The 11,289-nt window shown below is 32.9% G+C and overlaps 1 protein-coding gene across 2 annotated transcripts; it reads left to right on the top strand.

The window, feature by feature from the left end:
• Positions 1–570: 570 nt before the first annotated feature.
• LOC110096909 (WD repeat-containing protein WDS homolog) lies at positions 571–9,813 on the top strand. Of its 2 annotated transcripts, none has more exons than XM_028693439.1 (4): positions 571–607; positions 695–783; positions 6,547–7,185; positions 9,499–9,813. In XM_028693439.1, exons 3-4 carry the CDS (start codon positions 6,637–6,639, stop codon positions 9,652–9,654), a joined length of 705 nt encoding a protein of 234 aa, XP_028549272.1. In that variant the 5' UTR covers positions 571–607; positions 695–783; positions 6,547–6,636; the 3' UTR covers positions 9,655–9,813. The 2 variants fall into 2 exon arrangements, with proteins under 2 accessions (XP_028549272.1, XP_020678719.1); XM_020823060.2 differs by having other exon boundaries at positions 588–607; positions 9,484–9,813.
• The last annotated feature ends 1,476 nt before the right edge of the window (positions 9,814–11,289 follow it).

Here is an 11,289-nt window from a genome sequence, read left to right as displayed (position 1 = left end):
CGCCGGCCATCACCATTTAGAACTTTACTCTACATTCATTAATTTAACCAAAAAAAAAAAAACCATTCATCTGCATTTACTTTACATTCATCCAAACAACTCAAAAGTATTTCTTTTATATTGCATTCCTTTTTCAGCGAACCAAACATCCTCTCTATCGAAGTTCTTTTTAGTTATCTTGAAGATTATCTACAACAAGAAGTCAAATGGTGAATTCCTGGTGAGCGTGGGACTTAAAGTGAGAATTCAAAATCTTAAAATTCAAGGGTGCCAAGCATGTCTGTAAGATTTAAGGATATATGCATCAGTGAAGTTAATGAAGTTAAAAACATGCAGAGAACAATAAAATTCTTGTAATTCTTTTGTTAATTAGAAGCATCTCAATTTATGAACTCTTAGGTTATGTTGTGTATCATGTTCGAACCCATGCCTTGGATCTTTTACTCAGTTTCTTCCAGACAAAATCCAACTCATAATCTCTCTGATAATCATATTAGACAACACAAGTCTGTTTTGCTTAGCTGAATTGTGTTTGGTCTATTTTAGATGTTTAACAAGTGATTGCCTATATGATGTTGATTCTGAGATATTGGACCATCACAGGAGGGTTAGAAATTATTCATGAAACAATATTTTCTTCTATCTTGCAATTCCATACATCCGTCTTGATAAAAGATTGCTTATTCCATTTCAGTTACTGTAATTTCTTGCCCCTGGTTGCTGTTTTTCTCGACTTAAGGAGTCTTGCTCAATTGCTGTTCCAACCATTCAAAAGGGAATGAGGTCAGTCCCTTACATGCTACTATTAAAATAAATCCAGATTAAGTGTCGCATATCCAAATGATTTAATATAGTTGTGTGCTTTTTAGTAGATCTGAATTGGCTTATCCAAATTACGACGTTCCAATTGTTAACCATGTGAATATATTTACCAGATTTTAAAGTTTGGCAGAAGTTTATCTTAGATAACGTGAAAGTATCCTCGTGTTAGAAAATGAAAAGTGGTGCTGGTAGCTGAAAGGAGAAACTTGTTGTTGTCATGCTAAACTAGAGTAATACAAATACTGCATAAAAGCTGTTTTGGAATATGGATAGATTAAATGAACAAGCGTATAATTTGTTACATAAATCTATGATGCGCACAAATACACATATAGTTAGTCACCATAAAAAGCATTTCTTACGGATATAAGAAGCCAAAAGATTGATATAGGTCCTTGGAAAGATAAACTCAAAAAGATAATTCACTATAATATGGTTAAGTATTCTTAAGAACATCTTAGAAAATGCCACATGACTTGCACGTTGTTTATATATGAATTCTTGGTTACAATTAGCATTTGGATATCTAGTTCTATTGCCCATTTCTTTTAAAATGTTAGACTATCTCAGGGTATTATGAACAAAAATGATAATTTATCTGTGGCTTATTCTAGTTTATGTGAGTTGGAAAATGTCAAACTAGTAGAAAAAGGAGGATAAGAGTTTGAAGTAGTTGGAAATATGGCAAGAGTTTTTTTAACTAAAGGGTTATTTGATTGAATGTATTTAAAATACATGTATTTTAGAAATGTAATGTATTTTGATTGGATGAAAATTAAATGCAAAGAAACTAATTTTTTTGTTCAGATGCATGTAAACTGTAAAGCATATTTTAAATTTGAACTCCACTTCAACCACATCGATCCCCCATTAACCCTCGCCGCCTCCTTACCTTTGCCAAAATCATAGCCTCCTTTAGCCTACCTATCCACCTCGTCTCTTTACTCTATTTATCATCCTACCTCCCTTTGGATGCAAAAACATCGACCTATTCCCCCACCAAGTCCTCTATCTCTTCTTCAAACCGCTTAACCTCCTCACCAACACCTTAACTGCTAACCATTTTAACTCCAACTTACATGATTGCTAACTTGTCCATGTTGTGGATGATGGAAGTCATCAATAAGCTTAGCATCCCTTGCCTAGTCTTCCATGACCCAACGTGTTTCTTCTTCCTTTGTTCTTTCATATTGCCTAACGCAACTTCTATGAGCTTGTGGTCTTAGAGTGAATCATTTACAGTACGAAAGTAGAATCAGGATCACTGGCCGGTACAAGGACAATGGAATGCAAGAGTAGGAATGGGGTCATGAGAAAATTTGGTCAGAGTCGTGAGAGAATGGGGTTGGGGTTTCAAGTGAGCATCATTGCATTTAGAGGTCAGTCAATTTGTGAGAATTTGGAATTAACAGCAATGGAGGCATTTGGCATATTCTAAATTTCTTTAAAAAATTGTTTGGATCCATTTCACATCATTTTAAACGTCTAAAAGATTAAAATTCTCTTATTCCTTTTACTTTAATCCCTTTAGACTTGCAAACAAGCAACCCTTAAAATCATGTGCTTGTAATTTAGCCTTTTACTTTACACCATTTATACTTGCAAACAAGCAACCCTTAAAATCATGTGAACATGATGCGTACGCCTCAATGTCAGCTCTCATTGCGTAGGCTTTGAGGCTTACAAGTCTAAAATTGAGCTGAGGCGTGTCTCTTATTGCGCAATTTTAAACCATGGGCATGGGATATTAGATTAGCATACATGTAGTTATTTTTAGGATGGCCTTTATGTATTATTTTTTGCTATTAATATACTCGAGGAAGTAGACAGTTAATCATAATGCTAACAAGTATTAGTTTTGAATGATTAAGGTTACACTATCCCATTCATAGCCTAAAAAAAATCTTGATGTATTTAACACTCATATTGATTTTTAGGCTTAAGCTAAGGAATAATCCCAAGCACAACCTTTGGTTCATTCTCAACAAAAGACTTGATTATTGATAACTAAGTATTAGAATAATAATTAGAATAACAACCCTCAAAGATCAACTTAGCATGAGGGTATTTTTTTATTTTTGGGCTAGGAGATATGTATTTGTACTTTTAGCGTTCGGGAAATTGGCATACTATATGGTATGTCATTATAATAAGATTAGTTTGTAAGGAAAAGTCTGAGACAAAAGTGAGGGAGGTAGAGGAAAGAGAACAAGAGGAAATTTTGATTCAATCATTCAAATCGTCAATTCATAATAAATAATCTAAATTACAGGCATTGTAATTAAACTAAGATTACAAGATAAAAAACAACATAACAACAAGAAGCCTTTATCCCACAATGTGGGGTCAGCTACATGAATCCTTTTTCTCCATTGTGTCATGTTAAGAGTCAAATTCACATCTAAATATAATAAAAAATATCATTTCTAATATTTTCTAACCAAGTTTTTTTATGTCTACCTCTACCTTTCTTGAGATAAGTAAAATTTAATACATCTACTTTCTTAATCGGGTCATCGAAAAGCTGCCGTTTTATGTGATCAAACCATCTAAGGCGACTCTCTCTAATCTTATCTTTCATTGAAGTTACTCCAACCTTTTCAAATATATGCTCATTTTGTATACTATCTTTAAGAGTAAAGCCACTCATCCACCTGAGCATCCTCATCTCTACAACACTTAACTTAATATTATGCTTCTCTTTTAATTGCCAACATTCTGCACCATAAAGCGTTGCAGGTCTCACTACTATCTTATAGAATTTTCCCTTAAGTTTGAGAGGGACTTTTCTATCACATAACAAGCCCGATGCATTCCTCCACTTTAACCATCCAACTTGAATTCTACTAATATTATCTCTGTCTATTTCACCATCACTCTGAACAATAGACCCAAAATATCTAAAACGAGTGCTCTTATTAATGACTTGATCGCCCAAAATCACAATCCCCCATTAGATTTATTATTACTAAAATTACACTCCATTTATTCAGTTTTAGATATACTCAAACGAAAGCCTTAAAACTCGAAGGTTACAATAAGAATAATATCATCAACAAAATGCATACACCAGGGTACAACCTCTTGTAAATGTCTAGTGAGAACATCCATGACTAAAGCAAAAAAAATATGGCTTAAGGCTGGTCCTTGATGTAATCCAACTGAAATAGGAAAGTACTTGGTCAAATCACATTATGTTTGAACACAAGTAACAACTCCTGCATACATATCCTTAATGACTTGAATATAAACATTATTAACCCCTTATATAGAACTCTCTATAGCACTTCTCTTGGAACTCTATCATATGTTTTCTCTAAATCAATAAAAATCAGATGCAGATCCTCCTTATTATTTCTATACTTCTCCATTAAACCTCTCAATAAATGTATAGCTTCCATAGTAGACCCACTTGGCATGAATCCAAATTGATTTTGAGAAATATTAGTGTCACGCAACCTATGCTCGATAACTCTCATCCATAGTTTTAAAGTATGACACAATAACTTAATTTCTTTATAATTTGTACAATCTTATGCATTACCTTTATTCTTAAAAATAAGAATCAACACACTCATCCTCCACTTATCTGACCTTATTTTTAGTCTTCAAAATAATATTAAAAAATTTAGTAAGCTAAGAAATTTCTTCATCTCCTAAGCATTTTTACACCTCTAGTAGAATATCATCAGGTCCAACAGCTTTTCCACACTTCATTTTCTTTAAAGCCTCTTTAACTTCAATTTTACTAATACATCGATAAAAACAAAAATCTTTATTTTAATTTAGGGTGCTAAGGCCTTTAAAGTCAATCAGATTCTCATAATTTTCATTGAAAAGTTTAGTAAAATATCTCATACACCATCGTTGAATATCCTTTTCTAATAAAAACAAATTTTGATCTTCATCCTTAATACACATCACTTGAACTAAAACCTTACTACTATATCTTTGTTTATCTAATTTATACATATATCTTTCGTCCTCTTTAGTATCTAATATATTATATAAATCATTAAAAGCTAAAATTTTTGCATTGCCAATTGATTTCTTGGACTCCTTATGATATTCTTTATATCTTTCCAAATTATCAGAGTTTTTATCGCTAAATCAATTTTTATAACAAATCTTTTTATTTTTTATCTTTTCTTGCACATTTTGATTCCACCACAAACTATTTTTACTATTAGTATCTTTTTTCTTTGATACTTCAACCACATATTTTGTAATATTCTTAATATAACTAGTTATTTTTTTTCACATAACATTAACATTCACATGCACAGACAAAATCTTAAGAACTGGAATCTTAATCTCAAAAATATTTTTGTTAATATTTTTTATGCTCCCATCTAATTCTAAAATAACGATTTACTTTATTTTTAATTTTCTGCCCCTTCATCTTAAAGTCCAAAACTAATAGTGATGTTGGGTACATAAATTTTTACTCAGAATAACTTTACAATCTTTGTAATCTAAACGATCTGTTTTCTTATAAGAAAATAATCAATCTGAGTTTTACTATATCCATTTTTATAAGTGATGAGACTCTCGTATGTTTTCTTAAATAAAATATTATCAATTACAAAATCATAAGCTAAAGAAAAATCTAATATGGCTTTACTACCTCCATTAGTTGCTTCAAAGTCATAGTCACTATGAATGCTTTTAAAATCATCTATTTTCTATTAACATGAATTTCCTTCAATAAAAACTCTTTCTTTGAGAGATATTTTTTGTATTAATTCTTCTAGGTCATTTCAAAATTTTAATTTTGAACAAATATCAAAATTTACTTGAGGAGCATAAACACTTATAATATTAATAATCTTAGCATTAACAATAATCTTTGGAATTATAATTCTATCTAATTGTATTAATTTTTATAGCATTATCCTTCAAACTTTTATTTATAATTACACATATACCATTTATAATACAACTCCTAGAATACCATATTTTAAATCCCAAACTATTGGGTCTTCTCTCCAATCCATTTAATTTCCTGAATACAAAAAATATTTATTTTCCTATGAATCATAATATATATTAATTATATTAATTTGACTGTAAGGGAACCTATATTACAAGTTTCTATCTTAATTTCAGTTTCTTGGACTAGCTTCTTTGTCCACATCTTTTCATGATGTGAGAACCCTTGCCTATTTAACACTGCATCTGGGCGCCGATACAGCAGCCCTTGCTCACTTGTCGTTGTATCCAGACCATACAACACTTCACTTCCAAGGAATGTCCTAACATTAACACAATGTATTTAAGGATTCATTTCATGATTATTCAACAAGTTTTATGCTGGTTGTCGACTACTTAACACAACTCTCCTCTTTTTTAATCCAGGACTTGGGACCTAACAACGAAGTGTTAATTTAAAAGATAAAATCAAATTAATTTAAAATTTAAATATGGATAAGTACTTAAGAATTCTTTCCTATTTAAAATAAAGATTATCCCAAGATTAAATACATCAAAAATAAATTAGAAATGATAGAGATAATCTAAAAAGCACTATATTATTCTTGATGCATGCCATGCACTGCATCATTTAGGTTAAAATTTCTTATAGTTTCAATCACTTAAATTCAATCTCTAGTTCCTAATAGGTCATGAAGCGGTTTTTTTCTTCTTACTATTGGGAGTTGTTAGCTTCTACGTTGATTTCTCCAATGCCAAACTGACCATTTTCAACTTATATGATAATTTTAGGTGAAAGAAGATGACTCCTTGTTTCTGAAGTACACCCTGGAGGGCCATGCAAAACCAGTCTCTATTATCGCATGGAGTCCTGATGACTCAATGTTGCTCACATGTGGCAATGAAGAAGTCCTAAAATTGTGGGATGTCGATACAGGAAATTGCCGTCACACATTTAATAGTTCCGTGAAACGCGTTATCAATTCTTGTGCATGGTTTCCTGACTCCCGAAAAATAGTATGCGGCAGCATTAATCCTGATAATCGGATATATACATGTGATCTTGAAGGCAATGAACTGGAAGTCTGGGAAGGGGAAAGAATGCCCAAAATCTCTGATCTTGCTGTGACACCTGATGGGCATCGTCTAATAAGCATATGCTCCAACAGAGAAATATGGATACGTGAGTTCCCTAGGGGGAAAGAGTGGGTCATACCGGAGGAACATTCAATCACTTCACTTTCTCTATCAAGGGATGGAAAGTTCTTGATTGTTAACTTAAATAGCGAGGAGATCCATCTATGGAATGTCATCGATGTCTCAACCATACCAGATACGTTTAGAGGACACAAACAAAAGATGTATGTGATACGGTCATGCTTTGGTGGCTCAAATTGCTTGTTCATTGCCAGTGGTAGTGAGGATTCACAGGTAATTGCTAGAACATTATATATCTATACACACACACACTTTTTTAACTTTTTTACAAACTATCATTAGTAGTGTTATACCAATCTCAATTATAACTAAGGGTCTGTTTGAGGTAACTTTTAACTTGTTTATTTTTCTAACCACCATCACATTACTGTTTGGCTATTACTTTCTTATTGCTTTTGGGAATTTTTTTGCGTGAAAAACAACTTCTTAAATTGTGGTAGCTATAAAAAAAGCTCTTATTCATCTTTTTCAAAATATAAAAAATTTATAACACTCATGGCAGCTTCTTTCAAAAAAGTTGTTTTCATTATAATAGCTCATGGCAGCCCAAACAGACCTTATCTCGCGCCATCACTGTCTCTCTCCTATATAAGAGCTGCTTTTAGCGTTTATTCTAGTTTATTAGCTAATGTTCGTCACTTAATAGCCTCTCAGTTTCCATGACTGCATACAATCTGCCAGCTTATTGTTATACATTTATACATTTAGAGTGTGCACAATATCTCTTGTTATGCGAAGTCAATATTTTTAGGTTTGTCTCTGGCTGATTTTCCAAGCTTCATAATCAGCTTTTCTAATGCGTTGTTATCCATGCCTGCTGCTATGTTTCTCAACCATGCTTTTTAATTTTTATAAAATCCTTTCCACAATTTTTGGACATGTTATCTTTGTTTTAATCTATTTTCCCTCTTATTTCATTTGCATTCATTCTATATCTTTTAGTGCATCTTCTCCTCGATTATGAACAAATCAATTAAAATACTATTTTTTGTTTAACTCATATTGAACACCTTTTTTTGGTTTTTTTTTTTTTTTTTTTTTTTTTTTGTTTTACTCATATTTAACCCCTTTTTTTGGTTTTTTTTTTTTTTTTTTTTATCTTTATTTGTTTATTTTCTGATTATTAGAAAATAAATCTGGCAACTATTTGTGAGCATCAATGTGATGGACCGGTTCACCCGGTCCATTCTAGACCCGTGCGGGTCTATAGGAGGCGGGCGGACCGGCTGGACAAAAAGGGGCCCACCCACTTAAGTGGGGGTAATTTGGGTATGTGAGGGACTTTTGGATTGTATGAAGGGGGCCATTAGGGTTTAAGGGGCCCACCCACTTAAGTGGGGGTAATTTGAGTATGTGAGGGACTTTTGGATTGTATGAAGGGGGCCATTAGGGTTTAAGGGGCCCACCCACTTAAGTGGGGGTAATTTGAGTATGTGAGGGACTTTTGGATTGTATGAAGGGGGTCCTTAGTATTTCTTCTGCCTTCTTCCGTTCGCATGCGAGAGCTCCAGATCCGCCATATTTTTTTTGTCTTGAACTCATTCATTTCGTTTTTTTAGTCTTGCTGTGCATATTTTTGATTTGAGGAAAGGTAAATTGATTGAGCAAGAAATCTGTTGAAGATTTGACCAGCAACAATTTCTTCAAACATTCAGCAGTACTTCCAAACATCTAACTAGAAAATATAAATATATAAAAAAAAAAATAGAAAAGAAATCCACATATCCACAACATTTTCTACGCCATTCTAGCTCAAATCAACTTTCATTTCTTCAAACAAATCCCCACATCCACAGAAATTTCCCACAACCTGCATATATTTCACTCATGGTACCTTCATTTTCACAGAACAATTAAAAAACATCTCTACCAACATATCTATGATCTTCAACTTTCTTCACACCAAAAAAAAAAAAAAAAAAAGGCTTGAAAGACTACCAAAGAAGCTATAGAAGTAAAAGAAATTACCTATCCACAAAATCTTCAACTGACCCGCTGGGTCTGGAGCTCTCATCGAACCTTACCGAAGCAGACGAACAAAAAGTGAGGAAGGAGATGGAAGGGGTCACGGGCTAGGATTTAAAAAAAAAATTTAAGTGTAGCTAGTCGCCCATTTAACAAGTGACCAGCTATAGCTGACTCAGCCGAACATTGATCTCACGTGACAGTTCACGGTGCACGATCAATCCACGGTGGCAAGCCGGTCGCCCATCTGAATGTCAACTTTGACGAATTCTAAATTTTTTTAGGCGATTTAAATAAAATAAACTTTATCAATAACTACTTTCAAAATTTGTCCGTATTTCAACCGCTAATTTTTACAGGTTGATCACTGTTCGCTATAAATATGATTTGAAATTGACAATTTATTTGACTGTATTTTTAATAGTTCATACTTGGTTTTATCAGATTTCCTAACCATGTCTCCCATGTAAAAGTTGCAGTCAATTCATATGGGTGCATTAAAAACATCATTGGAATACATTGCTAAAATTACTAATACGATTGCAGATCTACATTTGGCAGCGGCACAGTTCAGTTCCTATACAAGTTCTGTCTGGCCATTCAATGACTGTGAACTGCGTGAGCTGGAATCCAATGCGACCTCATATGTTAGCTTCTGCAAGTGATGACCGCACCATCCGGATATGGATGGCCAATAAAAGGCCTAGAAAAAATTGACTAGCAGTTTCATTGTTCAGTTTGATTCTGTAAATATTATGTAATCTTGCAATATAGCTCCATAAAATGTTATAATTGTTGAATTCATATTGTCAAAATGGTAAGTTAATGATGTGGCAAAATTGACTAAATGATCAAAATAATATATATTTTTTTTTACTTTTTAGGCCTGCTTATTTTAATTCTAGGCTTTTCCTTGTATTCAATTTGATGTTTCAACTCATCAAATTTGAACCATTTTGGTCTTTATGGTTTCTTTGGACTGAAATTGATATAGGGAAGCTTTCTATAAGAGCATTGTAGACTTTTTGTGATCAATTTCATCAGTTTGAGTTAGTATTAAGCATTGAAATTAACTAGAAGTCCATAACGCCCTTATGAAAAGCTTCCAACGGCCAATTCCTATCCAATGAAGTTGTAAAGTGGACTGGAGGATACATTTGGTTTAGATTTAGGCTTCGTTTGGCACGGTTTTCTTACTACTTAAAATAGCTTTTTAGTATAAAATTTTTAATTTTTTTACTTAAAAACTGCTTCAGAAAGCAGTAAGAAAGCCATCCCAAGTGGATTAAAATGAAGACACCTAAAAAGTCTAGCAAATCTAAACACAAATTTTATTTTATTTTGGTTAGATGCAACATTTTGACGGTCCAAATTTTGCCACATCACTCGATTTATCATTTGGAAAAGTTAAATTCAACTTGTATAACCTTCCTCCTCAAGAATGTGTAGCTAGTGTTGGTTTCATAGTTAAGTTGGTCATGGCATGGGAAGACAGTCTTTTTGGTGGCTTGCAGATACTATGGTTTTGTTTATTGTTTCTACTTCAGTTGTAAATATAGATTTCACAATGGCATCAACATTAGCCTTGTTCAAATATCCTATAGTGGGTTCCAGTTACTTGTGATTCATTAATTAATTTCTCAAAATTTTCTCATTTATACTTGCTATTGACTGCAATGATGAATTTATTTTATGTTTTCTGCTTTTCCAAGGATCAATGTTCTACTGTCAATCAGGATCTTATAAGCCCTGTAGTATATTATTTTGATCAATTATTCATAGAAACAAGGGTGTATTTGGGGATTAATTATTCTGTGCGGATGCTGAACGCCATCCGGAAACCAATCAGAATACGTTATGTCATCCCTTTGCTATGTATCACGGCGCGATACTGTTCGGTACCGCTGACATGGCTGCACCTAATTCGTTTCCGGACGTAGAGCTTTGTTCGACCTCCACACAGAATAATTTTTCATATTTTGAAGGATTTTCTTTTTGAGAGAGATTTATTTTATTGAATGTTTATGTGCTTCTATTTGATTAGTTTTCATGGAATTAAGGCTCTACCTTACTAAACTCTTTTAGAGCTAATGAAGGTTTGTTCTAAAGACTGCAGGGACATAACCCCCAATGTGCTTGCAAATGTGAACCGACTCAATGGATCCACACACGTAAGCATCAATCATAATCAAGAAATTCAATGCATAATCTCCTCTTATTATGGTATCCTTTCAATCAATAAGTGCATTTAAGAATTAGTAAGATAATGCCATCAAATTTATTTAAAAAAATTATAAGTTGACAAGAATATAGAAGTTATGGGCTTTCATATTAATAATCTAATTAGTTCGT

Source organism: Dendrobium catenatum, unplaced genomic scaffold, assembly GCF_001605985.2.
Source record: "Dendrobium catenatum unplaced genomic scaffold, ASM160598v2 fragScaff_scaffold_35, whole genome shotgun sequence".
NCBI lineage: Eukaryota > Viridiplantae > Streptophyta > Magnoliopsida > Asparagales > Orchidaceae > Dendrobium > Dendrobium catenatum.
Note: the sequence above shows the minus strand (reverse complement) of the source record. Positions and strands in the feature narration are given on the sequence as shown.